The following is a 24,585-nucleotide window of genomic DNA, read 5'->3' as shown; positions in this document are numbered from 1 at the left end:
CCAAGCGATTCAACGTTCCGGTACAATGCCGTGTAGAGGTTTAATAAAAACTGTCATAACCCTCCCAGGTTAGCCCGCATCTATCTTAGATTGCATCATCACTACCAAGTGAGATTGCAGTCAAGGATATCCTACTGAATACAGTGAAGTTTATTTATAAATAATAGTTAATCCGTTATGAGCGCAAACTCGCCAAAAACTGATATACCGTTTGGCGAGAAATAAATTGTTACCTTACGTGTTGATGCATTATAAGAAAAAAAAAAAACCAAATAAAAAAATAAAAAAGTACTTATGAAAAACTTAAGATTTTGCACGATGATTCTCTGCGTAATGTAAAACCTCAATAAGAAAAGAATTTGACGGATTGAAAGCCTTAATCTACGCGGACGAAATCGTAGGAAAAGCTAGTCAAGTAGTCTCTTATCAGAAAATTATCTTAACAGACATAATTTCGAAGCCTTTGTAAATAAATATTGTCAAGATTTGTATTTCAGAACGAGACAAAACGGACCGAAATTCCTATCAATTAATTTGCAAATCGTTTAGAAAGATGAATGGCTTTCGATTCGAGATACACCCGACGCTGAGGGGTCTTTAGTGCTATCTGCTCGAATGTCCCCCCCATTGTGTTATCAAGGACCACACTTTGCCCCTGATTTTCTTTCCCCAAGCTTTTGTTGATACGGATAATAAGTTTTATTTTCGCCTTCTACATTGGTCGTATCTAAAGACTGTTTTACGCTGAAGAAAAAACATTTGACAATACTAAATTCTACAAATGGAAACATTAATTTTGCGGCCTTAACAAAGGACTCTCTGTCATACGCTTCATACAAACGTAGTTTTATTCTCATTTGAATATTAAGTCACCAAAGTCAATGAAATTTTATAAACTCGTGAAGCAAGTGAACCGTGGTCTAGCGGTCTATAAGGCGCTCCGAGCGCGATTCCCAGGGAAACAAATTCTCCCGAATAAACTGTTGGGCCGTGAAAAGCTAGCAGACAGACAGACAGACAGACACAATTTCGCATTTGTAATATTACTAGCTGCCCCGGCGAACTTCCGCTGCCTAACAGTCGATTCTTTTTCAGGAATTTTTTAAATTTTTCTCTCCGTAAGAACCATCCTCGTACTTCAAGGAATATCATAAAAAAAGAATTAGCGAAATCGGTTCAGCTGTTCTTGAGATTTGCGATCAGCAACACATTCAGCGATTCAGAGATAGTATAATAGTATATAGTATGGATTAAATAACATATTCAACATTCAGTCTATAGAATAGGTAAACCCAACCCATGCGAAACTGGCGGAAGTCAGCTGTATAACATAAATACATCCGTATACGTAGACATAAATATAAAGTACAATCAGCTTCCTTTATTACCAGGTGAGAATAAAACCCCTCGAGATATTGCTACTTACCGGCTAACATCTAGCCATTCTTATACACTGAGCAACGTAACAAAAATTAAAACATTTCACGCAAACTTAACCCCTAAACCTATTAGCATTAAACCTTCAATTGTTTGCTGCAAAATGTAGCACCACTTACCTCGTGAATCAACGCCGGTCCAAGATTTACAACCTCTTAGTACAATGGTCCTGAATGTTGTGAACAGTTCTTAATACATTCTAATAGAGACTAAAACATGTATAAACAACTTAACCTCCAATCCGGGTTTATTAGTCTTGGGATGACCCTAATATGAATCAAACGCAGTTCCGATGTCCACAGTCTTATATTCAGGTACACTTGTAACATCCACTTAGTTTATATCTAGCTTAATTAATCACCTAGTACTTATATCTCGCTTAATTACTTTTATCTCGTCCATCTTTTTCTCTCACTGCGTCCGTCCGACGCCGCTACCACTGTCACACCTCCACTCACGGGTGACAGATGGCAGGTTTTCTGTGTTGCCTACAGTCGTCCATCCTGCTCCAGATATGTCCTCATATCTGACCACTCGGCCTTCCAACCGAGGGTAATGCCCTCATACCCATAACTCAATAGGAGCAACATAGAATACCTTAACAGTCCTATATTATAATTAATATGATTAGTATAATAATTCCTCTAACAGATCAAAGTTAACATTGTTAGATTTAACAAGTGCACAAAACAAGTGCCAATGAGACCTACAAAATACTGGTATCAATAATCATTATGTACATTGCAATCAACATCTTTAAGTCTAATTCTTATAAATACACAACAAATCACACTGAGATAAGTAAATAGTAAATACTATAAGTCATTCTGATTTAAGCTTGATATTAAGAAAATTGTATGATCTAGTTATTGTTAGTGATATACGTATACAACCCATTCACAATAGTATAATCAAATATTGAAATCAACACAATTTATGTTAATACTTAATACAAGGAAATTATAGTGAAATCAATAATTTTATTTTTAAATATTATTATGAACTACATATTCTTCAAGTTTGTATTTGTATTTAGTAATACGTGAATAAATATTTGCATGGCAAATGTGGCAATACTAATTATGAGAATTATAAAACATCTTTGGTAATTTGCATTTAAAGCGAATAAAATATAATCAACCTTAAACAAAACAACAACGAGGAAAGAAAAGAAGGATAGTGAATTATCACCAACTTGAATTCTGAGTGCTAAGTACTCTATGATTTTAAACAATGTCACTATCAGTTTTCAATTAAAGTAAGTTTGTTTGCCCTTTCCTTCTTACCACTGTAATGACATGAATTCTAATCCTACATAATGCTCTAATGCAACACAAATTACAATATTTTCACTAGTATATACATTTTAAGAGATATGGTAAGAGTTGTTGGATCCCATTGACCATTACTAACACTTTATACAAAATTAATCACAAAGTTTTACAATATACTAATGAACCTAACTACTTCTGTAGACTTCATAATTTCTTTAAACTTAAAAATAAATTAAAAGAATATCTTATAATCCAATGTTCTCATACAATTGATGAATATTTGATATGAGTTGACCTTGATTATAATGTCTTTGTAGTGTTTCATGCATTACCAATTTGACTATCGTGAATTGACATTTAATTATTCTCAAGTGGTACCTACTGATTGACACCGTTGAAAAAAAAAATAAAAAATATATATATATATATATTACAATATAAGTATGTAACGTAAAACAAATAATAAGAAAACAATATGCCAATCTTTAATTGCATATATGTAGTATTATACTAAGCAATATCGGTAAGTATATGAATAATGATTGTAAAATAATTTTGCAGACCAGAAAGGCAGAGATGTCGGCACAGATATTATGTGACCATATTTTGTACTCTACTTGAATAACAATAAAAGATAATTACCTATCAAATTGAGTTATTGAATATTGAACCTATGTCTACGAAGTCAAGATAAATAATATGGTTAAATGTAGTTGTTATTATTAATAAGTACTAAGATCGAAACAAACCACAATGTATTCTAAGGAGACCCCAATAATCATATTATTCCAGAAATTTAAAGAAACATGAATCCACTAATTGATAATGATACACACAGTACAGATCACTATGAGATCTACAATGTGTAAAATGTAATCCTATATTTTCAATAACTGAGACGACTGCCTCTGACTGTATCTCGATTGTAGCACAACAAATACTATTATTAATATAACAAAATAAGTCACAATGATGTTAGCCAAGGTATTATTGTATTATTATAAACTCGTTACCTGTGATGCCCCATATCATCCTTGCACTAGGGGCAGATGCATGCATAACTGTGTCTACCATAAGCCCCGTAAGTGCGATAGAGAGCGCAACAGACGGCGTTTTGTTGCCCCATTTTATTGTCTCGCAAGCAACGAGTCCTTCATGGCACTATAGACTTAATTGATGTAACATACAATAAAATCTGATTTCTGGAAACTTCCATTCTTGTACATTCTTGAGCGCGTAAGGACGAACGATGCCAGAGACCCTCGTCCTCTTATGATAATATGGTTAACTTGAACACGGTGATTGAGGACAAACAGCACCAAACGCTGCACCAACCCAGCGTCATGCTGAGCCGTGAATTGCCGCATCGGTCACCGTTGCTTGTCTCGTGTCAGTGTGTAACAAATGAATGACAAAGATGTAGGAAATTATTTCGTGATACATTGGTGTACTTATACGCTTTAATAACATATCAGCGATCCATACATTAATACCTAGCGAGTGAAGTAAGCAAGCCTTCGTGCGCGAACTGCTTATATAGTCTATTGGAATAGATGTTACTTGAAATAGTATTTAAGAATTTGCTCTTTACTGTGCTGTTTCCACCAAACATCAACGTAATACAATGAGTGACTGCGAAGATGTACATTAACATGAACCGATATTTAGCATTTACAATCAGCATGTCATTTTAGATCTACTTTAAAGGGTCTATACAACTTCTAGCTACTACGTACCGAATTCAGCAAGACATAATTAATATATCATAACGGAATACGTCAATTATAAGAACTTTAATTTGAATTTAAGTAACCCTTGAACATTAGTGAGTATCTGCTAGAACAGGTAAAGTGATTTCCAACCATGATATCTACTTCTGTACCTCTATTCTGTAGATAAATCTATTATTATTAATAAAAAGGATACACCCTTTCCACTTGCCGACCCCGAATTAGTCTGCTTGTTTTCCATCAAATTAACTAGACTCGCTCTTGTCACCATCGCGACCCGATCAGTTGCTGAAGTTCATACTGAAGATCACCGTCCACTCGCATCGGGATTATCGAATCAGGTTTTACCAGACTATTATTGTTCGTCATTTTTCAGACGCTTCGTCAGCCGTTTTCCAATTCGTTTGTTGGTTCTTACTAGGACCAGCTTTTGTCACCGGAATACGATCCATTGTTTACGTCAGTATTGCCACCTTCCATTTGTCATTCTTGATTCCTTATTCTTAGGTCTATATTATAGTCAATGCTGCCCTCCTTTGGCACGATTGCTACAAAATCAAAAATTTCCACTTGCTGTATGTCACAATTGGGACATGAATTAAATTTTCCAATAACAATATGTCTCATTTGGAACATATAAAATAGACAACCTTTGACACAATTGGGACAAGTTATATTACATAAACTATTCTCAGTAATTACCGCTTATCACACCAGGAATAAGTCCATACATAAGTCGGTATTCTTTTCTCCCATTTGCCACTTGGTTCATCATAAAATATTCTCAGGAATCACCGCTTATCACACGAGGAATAAGTCCATACATAAGTCGGTATTCGTTTTTCCTATTTGCTTGTTGGCTTATCATAAACTATTCTCAAGAATCACCGCTTATCTCACCAGGAATAAGTCCATACATAAGTCGGTATTCTTTTCTCTCATTTGCCGGTTGGTTCATCATAAAATATTCTCAGGAATCACCGCTTATCACACCAGGAATAAATCCATACATAAGTCGGTATTCTTTTCAACTATTCTCAGGAATCACCGCTTATCGCACCAGGAATAAGTCCATACATAAGTCGGTATTCGTTTCCCTTATTTGCTTGTTAGGTTACCATAAAATACTCTCAAGAATCGCCGCTTATCACACCAGGAATAAGTCCATACATAAGTCGGTATTCTTCTCTCTTATTTGCTCGTTAGGTTATCATAAAATACTCTCAAGAATCACCGCTTATCACACCAGGAATAAATCCATACATAAGTCGGTATTCTTTTCAACTATTCTCAGGAATCACCGCTTATCGCACCAGGAATAAGTCCATACATAAGTCGGTATTCGTTTCCCTTATTTGCTTGTTAGGTTATCATAAAATACTCTCAAGAATCACCGCTTATCACACCAGGAATAAGTCCATACATAAGTCGGTATTCTTCTCTCTTATTTGCTCGTTAGGTTATCATAAAATACTCTCAAGAATCACCGCTTATCACACTAGGAATAAGTCCATACATAAGTCGGTATTCTTTTCAGATATTCTCAGGAATCACCGCTTATCGCACCAGGAGTAAGTCCATACATAAGTCGGTATTCGTTTCTAATATTCTCAGGGATCACCGCTTATCGCACCAGGACTAAGTCCATACATAAGTCGGTATCCTTTTCTCTTATTCACTGGTTGTCAGTTCGTTTAGAGTCTAAAAATAATAATCACATTCATAACAATGACACGTTATATCATAACAATATTAAACACCATTTTTTTTTTTTTTATTAGCTTCCCCAAGACAGCCACCAGAAGCGATTATTTGTGTACAGTCAATAGAATGAATATTATAGTGTCAACGTTTATGGCAAACCCGCTAAGTGTTTGCTCCCTTAATATCTCATTTGATTAATCTTCTTCTTAATTTGCTTTATGGCTTTCAGTAATTTGATTAATGATTTGAAAGACTAGTTACCGAGACTATTGAACTCAACACTCAAATCGATATTCTCAACTATTTGTGGAGTATCTACAGTAGTAAACATCTTTAGTTCACCGTGGGCTCTACCGCGGTTGTTTGACAGCTACAATGTCACGATCGCAATCATCTCTGATTGGTTAATGCCCGCCCACTACTGGCCACAATGCATTGCTGCAACAAGAATCGCACAAATTCAGCCAATCAGAACAATAATGATTGATGCAGGTTTTAGACAATCGCCCTACGTGTAATGTCTGCAGGTGATAATAATTGTGCAACTCGTTTGAAATTTTAATATAATTTAAGGGCACACACACAAGAGACAAATCCGTCTTTTGTTTATAATAATTATATTAATAATTTATTTATTTAGTAAAAATATGCATCTCATAAGCTCCTTTTTCCAAAGTCAAATGGCTAGTCAAAATTTGGGCAGTAAAGGTAGGGAATCCGTTTCTCCACTATTTATCCGATGGGGCTTGCAAGGTTAAGATTTACACTTCTCTGTATACTGACAATTTCATTTCTTATTTCAGATCTAAACCTAAGTCAGAGATCGAATTATTCGTGCATTATTTATACCCGAGAAACAACGATATGATAAAATTATGTGTTAGTAGGCTATATAAAGAAATACAACAATCCAGACCCTGTTATACATAACATTGCCACAGTCATTGCCGCTTCATTTAATAACACCTTCGTAACTCTCTTTTGTTATTAGAGACACATGTTTTAAAGTTTCCTTTACTCGTACATAAAAATTGAACTTCGTAACTTAGTATTTCTTTCTAATTTCTATTATTACAGCAGATAGTATCATCTATTAAGTTGGTAAGCCAATCCAATAATAACAACAGTAAATATGATGTACTTGGTAGTTAACCTGTTGTTCAGTGTGTGTTTTTCCGAGGTAGTAAGTACCTAAAGGCTTTGATTTATGAAAGCAGATTGTACAACAAGGGCACCAAACAAGCCACTTGAGCCGAGTTATAAACACTGATTTTCACTTCGATTGCGAGGAAATGTAACAATATAATATTACTATAAGTACATATCTATAGATTGACCGAAAAGAGTAGGGATTAAATGAGGGTGCTGTAATGAGTTTGTAGGTAGGTATAGGTCGCAACCTCAATACAAGTGCAAAAGTTCACTGGCACCATAGAAATTACATAAATTCTTTCTCATCCATATGTCATTCAGAGAGACTGTTGTTTACCTCTAAATACCTTGTGTATAACAGCATGAAACGCACTTTAGTCCTCTTATAGCCTGCGTAAAATAGAACCTTACGAGCATGAGAAGTGGAAACGTGTTTTTATTTTATTATTATTTTTATTTTCCAAATTCTAAAAATCACGAATGCATGTCATCTATTAGTATAAGAGGATGTCAGCTACTAGTGACTTTATATGAATGTGATAGCTCACATAATTTTACCTTTTTTAATTATAAAACTCTAAGAACATTTGAAAGAACCACTGTTATGCTGATAAATAAATATTTTAATTCAAGTCCATTTATTTATTTTCATCTGATCTGATCAGTTAAATTCACTTTAGGTTAATATAATAATGATTCAATTCATTTTCCTTTCATAACCTCACCTCTCCTTAAATGGTGGTTGCAGCAAATGTAATTTATAATTTCCACAAGGGTGAGCAAACGGAACAAAAGTACATACTAGCACTTAATATAAATTTTATTGGTATAAGAATCAAATAAAATTCCAACATCCACATGGCTACTTTCGTGAGCATGAGTGTTGTATGTCTTTCTGTTTCTGGTATGTACATAGTTAGATTAATTCAAACCTGATATTTCATACCCTATACTTACTAGGTATTCAAAGTAATCTAATAACTCTAATTTGGTCGAATAAGTAAACCTACAGATTCAAAATAGGTTCAATGTTACCTACTTTATCTAGTGGACCAATTAATTATTTATTAGCTGATCCACCCCAGGTCTAATTTTCCAAAATCTTTTCTTTATGTCCAGTAGTAGCTTAGTAGAGAACTCAAATCATATTTGATTATGCAGGGCCTGCGGGTTGATCTATGTCTGTCAGTACATAATACAGACTATTCAGTCGGTAGATAGGTATTCAATGGGTGCATCTGGCAATCGACTCTATTAGTCTCCCTATCACTGTCTATCATTCTCACAACCATACCATGCCTACCATAGACCCAAATCCAAAAATCTTACATTAAATGGTAGGTAATGAAAACACATGCACCTGACACATATTTCAGGCATTCTATCCTTAAATTGTACTAAAATATTACTATGTGTATAGTTAAGTATGTAATTATTTAATTAAAGAAGAATAACTACTCATATTGAGACTATTCAATTCAAAGTTTTAAGACTTTATTTTAGTTACTAGGTAAACTAGATTTGCCTCAATTAACCATAGTAGTATTCAGATGTTTCTTACCTTCTTATTACTGTATTACATAACAATACCTTGAGGTTACAGCCTCCATCATAATGAGGCAGGCCGGGATGGCTTTTTTTTCTTTTGTATCATTACAACAGGCCTCACACCAAGAGTTACTGTGTTCTTATCCGATCCATGCAGGTACATGACTGCTTCCAATCACAACTTGAAGGTTATGTGCACTTCTCCACCACAGATGCAGGCCAAAACCACTTGTTCATCTCACATTCGTCGACCTCATCGTCAAGTCGGGGTCACAGGGTCGTGGACATCATCAGAAAAGTTGTCAAAACATGAAAAAAATGGTAACAGTTGAATAATCTCGGAAATATTTCATTTAAGTGACACCAGTATCAAGTACATACCTACTTGATTATATCAGACCCCTGTATATAACCCAAATTTTGCACTAAAACCATTGATTGACCCATTGATGTAGATATGACCGTTGTTATTGTAAGATTATTATTTCTATTTTTAACTAAAGCACATGTACATATTTCTTTTTTTAAAATGATTGTTGAATGATTTAAATTAAGACTTGAATAAAATTATATTGTTAACATTACTTCCTAGATAGATAAAGTTAAGTAGATATTCATTCTAAATTTTCACATTTTATTATGCTATGATAATGTACTATAGGTAATAATTTACACACTCAGTTATTGGTTGAATGTGTTAGATCAAAACAGATTTAAGACCAAATTGTACCACATTCTAGCAAATAAACTCTATTTTTTATATTTCTACACTAGCTCATGTATCAAGTACTTACCTACATAATAATCTAATTGTTTTCTTGATTCTACTTTAATATAGGTAGGTGCCTATTTGGTTTAAAGTATTTCATATCACTTATTACCTTATTTCGATTTTAAAATACAAGGTGTTAGTACTACTCTACTATAACTTCATAGATCAAATCTTGGGCTAGGTATGTCCCTACATAATAATCCATTAAAGCAGTCAGAACAAAACTATAATCCCTTACTTTGAACTCTCAAATAAGTCATAATGCTGATATCTACTTACTATTAATAATTATAGCCTTCACTTACTCTGTTCTAAAAGTATCAATTGGTAATATTGTAACTTATCAAATACCTACTTAGGTATTTTGATGCAGTAATCTAACATTAGGCACTCTTAATATTCACCCATGCTTTAATGAACATCCACTGTAAGAAGGTAAGTACACAGATTCACCGTTTCAATACAACCTATAGATGCATTGGACCCATCGACCTACGTACTTCTGCTTGTTCCAGACAGTGCAAGGTGCTTTCCTCAAACCAATCTCTTGAGTAGTTGCGTTGGAGACAAGCCCTCCAACTCGATACAGGTCTACTCAAGTACTCCCAAAGTAATAGTGTAGCACCATTGCAGTTTGTATATATTTCATTTTCACTTTGTTATTCGTTCAGGTAGGTTTCTTCATATAATTTCCGATATAAGTACCTAATAAATATGTTGCTATGCGTCTTGTACAGGCACTTTTAACATCTTCCAGGATAGACCCGCATTTTTGGGCATGAATCACATCCAATCTTCTGATATAAACAACTTAACCTCCAATCCGGGTTTATTAGTCTTGGGATGACCCTAATATGAATCAAACGCAGTTCCGATGTCCACAGTCTTATATTCAGGTACACTTGTAACATCCACTTAGTTTATATCTAGCTTAATTAATCACCTAGTACTTATATCTCGCTTAATTACTTTTATCTCGTCCATCTTTTTCTCTCACTGCGTCCGTCCGACGCCGCTACCACTGTCACACCTCCACTCACGGGTGACAGATGGCAGGTTTTCTGTGTTGCCTACACATGGTGGAACAAAACTTGAGTGCCACACCCTAAGATACGGTGGAGTAGGTAAGTACTATAAAAGTAAAAAAAGAAAAGTGGAATTCAGAGCCTGTTTAAGTGAAATTGGTTATATAAGGGTGGTAAAAGAAAAGCATTTGTTTAGAGAGAAAGTTTATGGCTTCATATTGTTAAATAAACATATTTGAAACTGCCGACGGACTTATAATGAATTCGGGCAAACTTCGAATTTACTTTAACCTAAGAGAAAATACCCAACCTACACTAACTTCTAATTTAAAACCTCAATAGCTCAACGGGTAAAGGAGTGGACTGAAAAGCGAAAGGTTGACGGTTCAAACCCCGCCCGTTGCACTATTGTCGTACCTACTCCTAGCATAAGCTTGACGCTTATTTGGAGAGGAAAGGGGAATATTAGTCATTTAACATGGCTAATATCTTTAAAAAAAAAGTTTGACGGATTTGTATATCTATAATTTAAAAATGAATCACTAAATGTGTTGCTGATCGCAAATCTCGAGAACAGCTGAACCGATTGCGCTAATTCTTTTTTTATAATATTTCTTGAAGTACGAGGATGGTTCTTACGGAGAGAAAAATTTAAAAAAATTTAATCAACTGTTAGGCGGAACGAAGTTCGCCAGGGCAGCTAGTTATTCTTAGAAATAACAATGGGTACAATAACGGGCTATTTTTCATTCCGGAAAATCAAAGAGTTCCCACGGGATTCTTAAAGGCCCATTCGTTTAACCGATTTACATAAAATTTTATACAGAGGTAGCTCGCGTCTCGAAAATTGACATAGGCAACATTTTATTCCGGAACAGAAGAGTTCCCACGGATTTTTTTAAAACCTAAGTCCAGGCTGATGAAGTTGCGAGCATTACCTATTAAGTTAGTCAAGTTAGCCCGCATCCATCTTAGACTGCATCATCACTTACCACTAGGTGAGATTGCCGTCATGGGCTAACTTGAACTACTTGGCATCAAACAGCGTCTTTCCGAGTTAGGACTGAGTCGCATATTAAAGTTCGTCGGACACATCTGTCTACAAGAGTGCCTCCAAAGTCAAAGTCAAATGATTTATTATGCGAAAGTGTGTCTGTCTGTCTGTCTGCTAGCTTTTCACGGCCCAACGCGCAACGGTTTAACCGATTTTGATGAAATTTGGTACAGAGGTAGCTTACATCCCGGGGAAGGACAAGGAAAAAAAATAGGCTACTTTTTATCCCGGAAAATCAAAGAGTTCCCACGGGAATTTAAAAAAACCTAAATCCACGCGGCCGAAGTCGCGGGCATCATCTAGTAGGTAATAAATTACTCATTTTGATAGTCAGATGTTGGATTTGTAATATAGAGTGGTGATAATTATTACGCAAACTTAAAACTAACGCTACGAGGGTTCTAAACGCGCTCAGGTCTGAGAAGAGCCCACAAAACTCAGCTGGGTATTCTTTTTAGTATCACCACTTTACAAAATTAGTTAAACCTATTAGAACTATCACATAGCCGTTAAGCAACTCATTCCCAAGCTTGCTTATCATTTAAATAATCCTTCGAGCGATCCTCCATCGAGCGACTTGTCGTGCGAGGCAAGGTGCGGGCGTCATAGAGCGAGAAAGGTCACCCATGCAATCCATTCGACCAAATGAAGTCTACTGTGAGCGGGCCTTGGCAAGAGTGTACCAGGCAGTCAGCCAGCAGGCAGAAGTGGCAGATTTTGTAAGGCAAACAACATCTACCCTTAAGAGGGCTCAGGACGGAGCTTACTTCATACAAACGTAGGAGGGTAATTACTACATTTTTTTAATTTGTACGCTCAAAACTAAGTATTATATCGATTAATCTCGTCGTTATCTAGGTTTATTGATATATAAAACATTAAAAAAAAAAATTTGATTTTAAAGTTACGAGCCTCAAAAGATTTCTATTTTAACACTAAATTTATGACAGACTTTGGGCGTAAATAAATAAGATTAGGGGTATGAAAATTCTAAAGAAATGTAACATTAGACATAGTTTATTTATTTATTAGTTGAAATAACTATACTATGCAAACATAAACTCAGTAGTTTTTTCTCAAAAATACTTTTCCTAAACCCTTGATTTCAGTGAAAATCATCGTGCCTCTTACCTTACTCATACAATGTCAAGTGAAAAGCAAACAGGTTAGGTCGAGCGTACTGCGTCACCTTAAATAAGTCACTCCGTGATGACCACGCCCGCTTCGTGCGTATAGCACAGAAGATGAAAATGGATACTAAAGGTAAAACTATTATCTAGATTCTAGAGTCTAGACTTACCTTTCCCATGTAGCTGCTGCCGATTCTCGGTGCCTTTAAGACTCTCCGCCGTGTGCAGGAGTTCGTCCAACTGCGGCTTTTTCTGCTCCAGCTCCCGAAGTACACCCTGGAAAGAACAATCAGTTAAAGCCATCCTTTCAGGCAAAGAATTCATTCAAAAGAAGTCATTCTTTCTTTTAATATTCATTAATAATTAATTGGGTATTATCTATACTTTAATAAATAACTTTTGACTGTTTGAACGGGCTAATCTTCTGATCTACCTAAATCGGCTAAACCTATTTTGACGGGACTTTCACAGATAAATTGAAGATTAAGCAAGGAGAAACATAGGCTTTTTTTAACCGACTTTCAAAAAAGGAGGAGTTGTATTTTTCTACATGTGAAATCGTAGGCATCATCATCATCTATTTTTAAATATTTAAAGTAAGTATGCCAAAATATGTAAATAGCTTTTTTCTTCATACATTTATCATCAAGAGAGACCGAACGAAGCCCAGCCACGAACTTGTCAAAGATAAAAAGACGTGCCCTAAGCGTTATTAAAGAAACCTACGTGCGCAAAGGTTTGCTCGGAGCTATCAGGCACATAAAGGAAGGAAAGTAAACACTCGCCCGGGAAACCTTCCAGGCTTGCTCGGTTCTATTACGTAGTAAATACTCGAATCGATTTCATCCATTACAGGTACAGGTTTATTTAAGCGTCTCTTACCCCTTCCACTTTCTTTAATTTTTACTATATCCTCTAGCCAAAGGTTGCCTGGAAGAGATCGCTATACACTAATGATTTTAAAAAGAAAGAGGGTATTTCGCTACTGCCCATGACAGCTCGAACTTCATCTCTCGTAACAGCGCAGTCCCGTCGTGACCACGACCCGTGCAATTGGGTTGAAATATCGACAAATAAAAACATCAAATTAATCGTGGCATGTACCCGTTATCTACATTAAAATAGATCGCTATAATTGAGAAAGATAATAACATGTTTCTTTATATAAATATGGTGTACAATCTACATTTAAATAACAGGAAAAGCTGACTGACTAACTGATCTATCAACTACTGGACGGATCGGGCTGTAATTGAGCATGCAGTTAGCTATTCTGACGTTAGACATTCGCTAAGAAAGGATTTGTAAAAATTCAACCCCTATGCAGGTAAAATAGGAGTTTAAAATTTGTGTAGTGTAGAAAGACCATCAATTACCCAGTCCATCGATGCGATCGTTCCTGTCTTAGATAACTTCTTTTGATTAAAGGCAATCATACTATAACAAACTCGATAATTCAACTAGAATATAATAATTCAGAGAGTAAATAAAATAATTCATATAATTCCAATGCGATATTATTGTATCGAGCACTAATCCGATACAATTTTATTTTGATATTCATCTCACTCTAATACACAAAGGTAATGAATAATTAAGCCCATAATTTTGCAATCAACTTATGGTTTAGCATTTATATTATTAATATGGAGTGCAATATTAATGAGTGCAAATGAATTTATAGAACGTAATTCATTTTGGTTTAACGATATTCGACTGAGCTAATTGGCACGCTCGCCGCTTCGTTTCGTGTCGTCAAATATTTAAAATTATTATTAATACTTACGAGATTAATAAACGCCACACTTAGCTAATTTTTATGGTAGGTAATATTAATCGCATCGACGCCCTGGGGATACGTAGAACTTCACAAACTCTTACCTAGTAGTACCGGAGAGTGAACTAGAAAGGAAACTCTCGGTTTTATCCTGAATCGACATAGGCATTTTTAGAGATTTATAGAAATTTTATTGAAATTAGTTTTATATTAATCGAATAAAACTGGTTTTTCTTTTAATGCTCGTGTGAAAAATGCGTATTTTTAAACTATTTGTAAACTTCGCGATTTTTTTGTAAAATTGTGCCAATCGTGTTTTGGCTCTCGTAATTCACTAAAGAATATCTTTAATTTTTATAATTAAAAAAAATAAAAAATCAAATTGTGGTTTTTGCGGTCATAACTTGATTCTTTGAACATCCGAAATGTATCTCAACACCACTTTTGGGACGCATATAGCCTTAGCACCAAATTAAGGATTTTGCCGTTTTCACCACGCGTCGAATATCTAAATATATAAAAGGAAAAGGTGACTGATTGACTGACTGACTGATTGATCTATCAACGCACAACTCAAACTACTGGACGGATCAGGCTGAAATTATGCATGCAGATAGCTATTATGACGTAAGCATCCGCTAAGATAGGATTTTTAAAAATTCACCCCTAGTAGGTTTGAATTTTGTGTAGTCCACGCGGATGAAGTCGCGAGCATAAGCTAGTATGATATATGAAAATTAAGGATTTTTGCCCGTTTGCACCGTCGAATATTCAAAATAAACGCTTCACGATTCTCACGAGCATCACATTAATGAGTGCAACTGAATCATATAACACGCAAATTGGTTTAACGTAACCTCACTACACTAATTGACGAGCTCGTCGTTTTTCAGCTTTTCATGTAAAATATTAAAAATATAACATCTGGGTCACAGGGCTCTACAAAGGACGTTTTCTATTTAAAAGTAAATTCAAGATAGTTTTTCGACCAGTAATTTAGTTAATTAGTATTATTTACAAGTATAATATGAGTACTAGCTGATGCCCGCAACTTTGTCCGCAGGAAATCCTGTGGGTACTCTTTAATTAAAAAACCACATCATTTTATTAGTACAGTCCAAGGCCCTATTTTCTTCACTGGCTTATATTTAACTCTATTTTGAACATGGAATGGCTACCTATATAGATATGGAGTTTTTTCTTTATAAAAAGGCTTATTTTTGGAATCTCCTCATGCGAAATTAAAGCAATCTAAGGATCGACGACTGAAATTCATCCTCTAACTAAAAATATTATTGCCTAATTACAGTGGCTTATACAAAGGATATAAATAGTAGCATAAACGCATTATATTTCTTTAAAAAAATAGTTTTGAGTAAAATAAATAAGCAAATTAATCAACGGCTAGAATAGGTCCTTCCATTTTGAGGGGCACAGCCCGACTGATAAAGTATGAACCCATTTTACGGCTTACGTTCAGAAATAGTATCGTAGCATTCGTAGCTAGCCGGCGCGGCGGTTGCCTAGCAACCACCCCCGCCACGCTCACACCACTAGAGCTTTTCAGCGCATGTGCAGTACTATAGTGATGGCAAGTGTTCTATCGATACATTTTAAAATACATCGACTGTCGATAAATCGAATAGTTTCCAAAATAAAGGATTTATTAAACAAATGATTTTTAAAAGAGAAACTTAAAATCAATGTCTCATATACTGGTAGTATTTACATATCAAGAATTCAAAATGATAGGAAAATAACTTGGACACAGAATATCTCCAAAACTTCAAAATATCGGTAGCTAAACACTTACAATGACTTGACACAAAACAATTGAAGTAAATGAATAGGTATGTATTTGCTATTGATATTGCTTTAACTGATCAAAAAGTCAACTTGTTATGTATATTATGTATCGTGGTTTAGTACTAAAAACCACAATATCTAAAAATATTTATTTAGAAACTAGCGATCCGCCTCAGCTTCGCAGCTTATTCCAACTTTTATAGGGATCTCTATTTTAAAAAAAATATATAGCCTATGTTACTCAGGAACAATGGAGCAGTCAATCCAGACAAACATGGATTGTGATTATGTTTTTTACTATTAATTTAGAGATTGTCTTTTTGTTTATTTTGGTTTTAAGTAGTCCTAAATCTGCACAAAACACCACGCTATCTTATTTACAGTGTTTTTTTTTATTTGGAAACAATTCTGGGCGTCCAAACCTATCGAGTAAATTCTATCGAATTTCTCCATCACTAAACTTCGCGCATGCGTCGTAGCTATTTCCACCGCGTTATATAAACCAGATTTCACGTGAAAATACTCAGTTGTTTTCAAAAAATTCAGTAAGAAGGATATTAAATCGTATATATAGATAAAAGGAGACACTGACTGACTGACTGACTGACAATATCAACTTATAGTTCACTACTAGGTCAAGAAACTTGCGATTTTGTATGTTTAGTACGCGACAAGTCGAGATAGCAATCGACAATCGGGGTACGAGGCGGGAGGACGCCCCGCACACCCGCAAGTCACCCGCTTTAGTGCGGGGGTCCCCACCTTGATTGCAATCTCGACCTGTCGCTTTCCTTAAAACTTGGTCTACGTAATAAGGAAAACCTATAGTACCATTAAGAAACACCACAGACAGCCAGCTACTATGAACATAAGCGAATACTATGTCTAGAGTTAAAGCTAAAAGCTCTGTGGGCATAATCACTACACACAGATCCGCAATGTAAACGCTCAGAGCATGCCACTAAGTGTACGAGGTGTATACTAATGTATTCTAACTACAGAATATAAATCGAAAAATTTAGTACTACATAGTTAATGCTGTGACTTCGTTAGCGTGGATTTTCTTTATCCCGTAGGACATCTTTGTTTTTCCTAGGACTAAAGTATTATGTATCTAAGTAATTGTGTATATTAAAGTAGGATGCAAGCTGTCACTGTGCCAAATATTTTTTTATTTTTTTTATTTTTTTAAAAGAATATTAGCCATGTTATATGACTAATAATAAATAAATAAATAAGTAAATAAATAAAAATCTTTTTTATTCGAATAAACTTTTACAAGTACTTTCGAATATTCCCTTGACCTCTCCAACTAAGCGTCAAGCTTGTGCTAGGAGTAGGTACGACAATAGTGCAACGGGCGGGGTTTGAACCGTCGACCTTTCGGTGTTCAGTCCACTCCTTTACCGGTTGAGCTAATTAATTGAGAACATTATTCGCAGCATCAAAAAGCTCATAGAGAGTACTTCATAGAAACTCTCATACTAAGCGCGCGACGTTTGATAAAAAGTTACTGTTTTGACTAGTTATCAAATACCGGATTGTTTAAAAATAAACGGTGATAGCCTAGTGGTTACAAAATAATATAAACGTATACAAGGTATCCTTATTTCCTACTAAGCAAATTAAGCCACAAAACGCGAAGTCTGCAAGCGAATGCAGACCGGTACAGAACTATTAATTCATTAACAAATTGTAAACAGAGTAGCCCAAAGGAAACGGCCCACTGTTTGCATTTTCATAGTGCCGTTTATTAATTAGGTAAAAATCAACAATACGAAAAGAACCGTGCTTATATTTCTGGAGTTTAGACGTTTATAATATACTAGCTGATCCCCGCGGCTTCACCCGCGTGGATTTAGGTTTTTAAAAATCCCGTATAGCCTATGTCACTCAGGAATAATGTAGCTTTCTACTGGTGAAATAATTTTTGAAATCGGTTCAGTAATTCCAAAGATTACCCCCTACAAACAAACTTAACGACATAACCTTTTTATATAATAGTATAGATATATATTTTATAAAAGTTCACGATATATTGCTAGATGTCAACGAACGTTGCGTAAGTAGGCCACTCGCCACGTCGTAGGTGGGGCATTGACCCCAGTTTTAAACGCTATACTTTGCGAGTTTAAAAAAATACTAAACCACTAAAACTACAAAATGAGGCTAATGGTTATTGGTATTGGATTGTGTTTAGGTAATATAACAATAACGCTAAGTTTTTGCTAGCGTTCTGGTTACATCCTCTAGATAGGTATTCAATGTTCTGTGGATGTAGATGTCAAATATATTTCCAATTTGTGCCCGTGTGTGATAGCGGAGCGTACATCAAATTTCTATCGATTGCTACGCGTCCCCGAATAAAGAAAATAATTTACGTGCACGGAATAATACAATTGCTAGCGCGTTGCCATATCAGGCTTTCAAATTATAGGGTTTCATGACCTCTCTAGCGCAGTGGTAAGAACCGTGGTCTTATAAAGAGGTCCCGGGTTCAACCCAGCTGAGTCAAATTGAGTAGGTAGGTATAGTACGCGACAGGTCGAAATAGCAAGAAATAGAATAGGTCGAATAATAATATTCAAAAAATAGATTAATTAAGTCATACAAAAACAAGAGAAAAAAAATAGAAATAAAAACAGTCATCTAAATATATAAAAGGAAAAGGTGACTGACTGACTGATCTATCAACGCACAGCTCAAACTACTGGACGGATCAGGCTGAAATTTGGCATACAGATAGCTATTATGACGTAGGCATCCGCTAAGAAAGGATTTTTGAAAATTCAACCCTTAAGGGGGGGGAAATAGGGATTTGAAATTTGTGTAGTCCACGCGGACGACGTCGCGAGCATAAGCTAGTTTAAATTAAAAATCATCATATAAGTCATTTTATTTAAAAATGTAAACAGCGAAGAAAAACTGACATAACTACCCATATCGTCATCTACCACTAAGTTAAAGTCAAGAACTAACTTAAAAATTATCATCATCATCAACCAATAGACGTCCACTGCTGGACATAGGTCTCTTGTAGGGACTTCCACACGCCACGGCCTTGCACCGCCTGAATCCAGCGGCTCCCTGCGACTCGTCTGATGTCGTCCGTCCACCTAGCGGGGGGTCTTCCAACGCTGCGTCTTTTGGTGCGAGGTCGCCATTCTAGGTCCTTGGGACCCCAATGTCTATGGGTTTTACAAACTATGTGCCTGCCCATTGCCACTTCAGCTTCGCAACCCGTTGAGCTATGTATGCCGGTTACTCTACCACTAAGTTTCAGTAGTAAGCGCCAACTTGTACTTATTTGAGCTGCTCAGTCTTTATTCTGACAACATTAAACAATCAACAAATATTTCAGAAAAGTTAGTTAATAACCAACTTTTTTAGTTTCAGTCACAATTAAATTATCATTTCAGTTATTACGAGTAATTTTAGAAACGAACATTTTTTGGCTATTGGAAAACAATCCGCAATTTAATGCATATAAGGCTCATTTTTCAAAAAAACTCATTGTAAGGAATAAGGATGCGCACCAATTTGTGAATGTAAAAACTTACCAAAGGAAAGCAACTCTATTAAGGTAATAATAAAGTTGATATTTGATTGTAAGATTACAAAGGATATTTGATCCATCATACAAAACCACGAGGCTCGGTTAGCTCAGTTTCCAACGCCATTGATTTTGGATTACATAGTAGAGAAATCCTCTAACGGTTTAGACAATGGTGGAGCTTCCGTTAAATACATTTAGTTACATTTACATAGTCTGCTTCAGAGCATGTTCGTGGTATTTAATCAAGAACTGTTAATTATTCTAAGCCGAATTTGGTAGTCGTGATTGTCTTTTTAATATCACCACTTGCAACTCATTCCCAAACTTTCTTATCACTTAAAAATAATCCTTTACATTGTAATAGGATTTATCAATAAGTTTACGTTTTATGAAATTTTCCCGCGACTTCGTCCGCGTGGAGTTAGGTTTCTAAAAATCCCGTGGGAACTCTTTGATTTCCCGGGATCAAAAGAAACCTATGTCATTCCGCGGGATGCAAGATATCTCTGTGGCAAATTTCATCAAAATCGGTTGAACGGATAAGCCGTGACAAGCAAGCAGACAGTCACACTTTCGCATTTATAAAATTAGTATGGAAGAATGGATTAGAAAATCTTTATCAGTGATTTATTCTTACTTAGATATAATATCTTTATAAATACAGCACAATATATTATACGCTTGGAGTTATTTTACGTGATCAAATCAGAAATGACAATAGCAGCGGGTGGCGAAGCTGAAGTTGCAATGGGCAGAGAACATAGTTCTAAAAACCGATAAACGGTTCCAAGCTGCTGGTACGGCGACCTCGCACCGGAAGACGCCTCCACTAGGTGGACGGACGACATCAGGAGAGTCGAAGGGAGCCGCTGGGTTCAGGGTGTGCAAGACCGTGGCATGTGAAGTCCCTAAATGAAACCTATGACCAGCAGTGGGCATCTTCGGTTGATAATGATGATGATGATGAGTACAAAAAATATTCATATTCCGAACAGATATTCTACAATAAATTTAAAAAGTTTCCCAATTCCTGAAAATCAAACCAAATCACGTCTTTAAATAATTCAATCATTTTGAACGCATTTCCCGATTTATGTTATTGAATATTCCGAATCCGTCCTAAACTTGCAAAAAAGTAATGGGTTATAACTTTGGTTATTTTGCATAATCTTCTGCAATTTGATTCTCATCATAGATTAGACATGAGTAATATGTACAGTGTAAAAAAGCTGTGATAGCCTAGTGGTTAGGACGTCCGCCTTCTAATCGGAGGTCGGGGGTTCGATCCCGGGCACGCACCTCTAACTTTTCAGAGTTATGTGCGTTCTTATTAATTAAATATCACTTGCTTTAACGGTGAAGGAAAACATCGTGAGGACAACTGCATGCCTGAGAGTTCTCCATAATGTTCTCAAAGGTTTGTGAAGTCTACCAATCCGCACATGGCCAGCGTGGTAGACTATGGCCATGTGCGGACCCTTCTCACTCTGAGAGGAGACCCGTGCTCTGTAGTGAGCCGGTAATGGGTTGATCATGATGAATATGTACAGAAGGAACCCTTTTTACCCGACTACGGCAAAGCTAAAAGGAAGGGTTATGATTTTGGCAGTCTATGTATGTATGTAGGTTTGTATTTATGTGTGTTCCACTGCAGCGGCTAAACTATTAGGCCGATTTTGATTAATGAGGTGTCAATTGATTTCTTGTTATGGTCCGGGTGGCATATACTACATTTGAACAAAATCAATATGGCGGATGTAGCACCCAAAAAAGGTGGGGGTCTCAAAACTTTTTATATAAACGTAAAATTTCAAGTTCATAAATATATTACACCATTAAAATATATCAAGCGACAGAAAAACAATTTTACTGTAATATTTCAGCGTTTATTAAGACGATCGTAATCGGGTTTTAGTTTTCAACTTTTTCTTTTTTAAAATTTGCGACTAACGGCCGACGTATACCCACGGAGTAGTGTTAGAGTGAACTAGAGTGGTTCGGCTCTTATGTGGAATCGATTGATGCTTTAAACAAGGGCCCACACCCCATACACACTCAAGTATATGTCACCTCAAATTCTATTTTTACCTAATTTAAATTCATCTCATGGACCGATCGATACATCGGGAACGCGCGTTCCTTTGATGTAAACCAAATTATTTATGTCCCTTCAATATTCCAGATAACTAGTAAGAGCTAGCGCGCACCACGGTGTTTTGAGTTGCGGTGCGTTTTAAAATTCGTAAAAGCTAGCGCGCACCACGGAAAATTTCCATTTTTTTTCCGCAAAATCTGTAAGTTTGTATCGAATTTTGTCACACGGCGAGAATCACTACGATTCTCTCCTCCGTGGAGATGGCAACTTAGCCGTTCGTACATACCTACCACTAGATTACAACATGGGATTATTCAAGGGGCGGACCAACAAATTCCTAAAAGGCAGGCAACGCATCGGCGGTTCCTCTGGTGCTGCAAATGTTCATGGGTGGCGGTAATCACTTAACATCAGGTGACCCGCCTGCTCGTTTGCTCGCTATTTCTATTTTTAAAAAAAAACCTTTCGTACATACCTCACGTTTCGTACATACCTTTTGCTTGTCGAGCTGCTGCAGGATATCGTCGACATCGCCGACGGCGACCGGCTGCGCCCGCAGCATGTCCACCTCCACCGACAGCCAGTCACGGATCTAGACAAAAATATACTAAATAAAGTGTCACGTGTAACCAAATATAGGTCTCCCACTCAGCATCATGCTGCAGCAAGCTGCAGCGCTGGTTTTCAGTGGAAGCCTTAACAAGTGAAGTCACGGACAACGAGGTATTTACCTACTACAGAATATTATGAAAAAAATACGCAGATAAAGATTATACAAATAATTTTAAAAAAAATAGCAATATAAGAAAACTTAGACCGTACATAGAAATAACATTTGTTTTAAAGAATATTAGCCATGTTAAAATGACTAACATTCCCCTTTCCTCTCCAACTAAGCGTGAAGCTTATGCTAGGAGTAGGTACGACAATAGTGCAACGGGCGGGGTTTGAACCATCGACCTTTCGGTTTTCAATCCACTCCTTTACCAGTTGAGCTATTGAGGCTCTTAAACATGAGGAGAGGTATAACGGAATTATTAGACAGTCATTGTAAAAAATAATAAGTGCAATATAATATGCGGCATAAGTGCTGAAACGATAGGTGCTGATCCGAATAGTATGAAATGATTAAATGATTAATTTTGTTGTATAAGAAGATAATATATTTATGGCGAAATACTGAAACACCGCTAACTTCTTAACTCCAGGTAAGTACTACGAATTTTTGACAGAAAACCCAATAAGCCTAATTAGCTAATCGAACGAAGGGGAAATAATTAACTTATTAAGTATCAAATAATTTTAAAACTGTTTAAGCTGAGTTTGAAAAAAAGAAACCCGATTAAAAAATATCCTCAAGGTAGCCTGTAAGCCTCAATAGCTCAACGGGTAGAGGAGTGGACTGAAAACCGAAAGGTCGCCGGTTCAAACCCCGCCCGTTGCACTATTGTCGCATCTACTCCTAGCACAAGCTTGACGCTTAGTTGGAAAGGAAAGGGGAATATTAGTCATTTAACATGGCTAATATTCTTTAAAAAAAAAATTAATGCAATCATAATTCTTAAAGCCCCACTCATATTTTGGCTTATCAAGCTAAAGTGATTTTCCTAAACAATAAAGGCATCCTCAAACTGTACAATGTATCGGGTTTCGATAATAATTTACGGAAACAATATCTATAAAATGGCACAGTCATTTTCAAAGGCCTCCTCTTAGCTTAAGAGGCCGTGGGAAACTTCGCCGAAGTGCTTGACATAAAGCAGTAACTTTGTAATATAAACCCTCTAGTCTAGATCTTTATGTGGATATAGCATAATACCAATATACTAGGTTGTTCCCAAAATTGTTAGCTACAGAATAAAAACTCTCTTTGCTAAAAAATCATTGGCCAGATATATGTAGTTATTTTTTTTAATATTTTTTAAAAAGTAAATCTGTCACACTTTTGTTTGCAATAATGGATATCTCGAGGGAAGATTCATTCATCATTTCAAATTCTAACTATTTTTCATTTCACTAACAATTTTTGGAACGGCTCATGGGCATATACCAGGCTGTTTCTAAGGAGTTGTAGAAGTAAAGACGCATGGGTATGGGTATTTCCTCTGGTTCCTCCTTCACCTTTCTACTATCGTACCGCAAGGCATCGCCAAGATCTGCGGCCATATGTAGTCGAATTTCCAAAGACTCGTATTAAGAAATTTGCCTCTTCGTTAATAATTCGAACTACTAAGATATGGAACACCGTTCCTGCATCAGTTTTCAGTTTTCCCCTCCAATTTTAATATACATACAAGTCAAGAGTGAATATGCATGTTCTTATGGGAGTGCGCTCCATCTTAGTCTGCATCATCACTTACCAGCAGGTCTGATTACAGTCAAGCGCTAGTATTTAATATTTAATTATTATTTTTTAAATCTACCACGGACCACAGCACAGAAAAATTAACTACCAAACTTTTAGTTTTTATCAAACACCTGCTAAATAAAATCCATGACCTCTCGGATTACTTATTTATGAGAGA

General features: G+C 36.0%; 1 protein-coding gene across 1 annotated transcript in view; it reads right to left on the bottom strand.

Moving 5' to 3' along the window:
* Positions 1–24,585, bottom strand: part of LOC117992619 (dystrophin, isoforms A/C/F/G/H-like) — a 630,854-nt gene that overhangs the window by 470,289 nt on the left and 135,980 nt on the right. The window contains 2 exon segments of the mRNA XM_034980350.2: positions 12,997–13,102; positions 22,554–22,652. Coding sequence (XP_034836241.2) covers positions 12,997–13,102; positions 22,554–22,652 — 205 coding nt within the window.

The sequence above is a fragment of the Maniola hyperantus genome, chromosome 21 (genome assembly GCF_902806685.2).
Source record: "Maniola hyperantus chromosome 21, iAphHyp1.2, whole genome shotgun sequence".
Classification (NCBI taxonomy): domain Eukaryota; kingdom Metazoa; phylum Arthropoda; class Insecta; order Lepidoptera; family Nymphalidae; genus Maniola; species Maniola hyperantus.
Note: the sequence above shows the minus strand (reverse complement) of the source record. Positions and strands in the feature narration are given on the sequence as shown.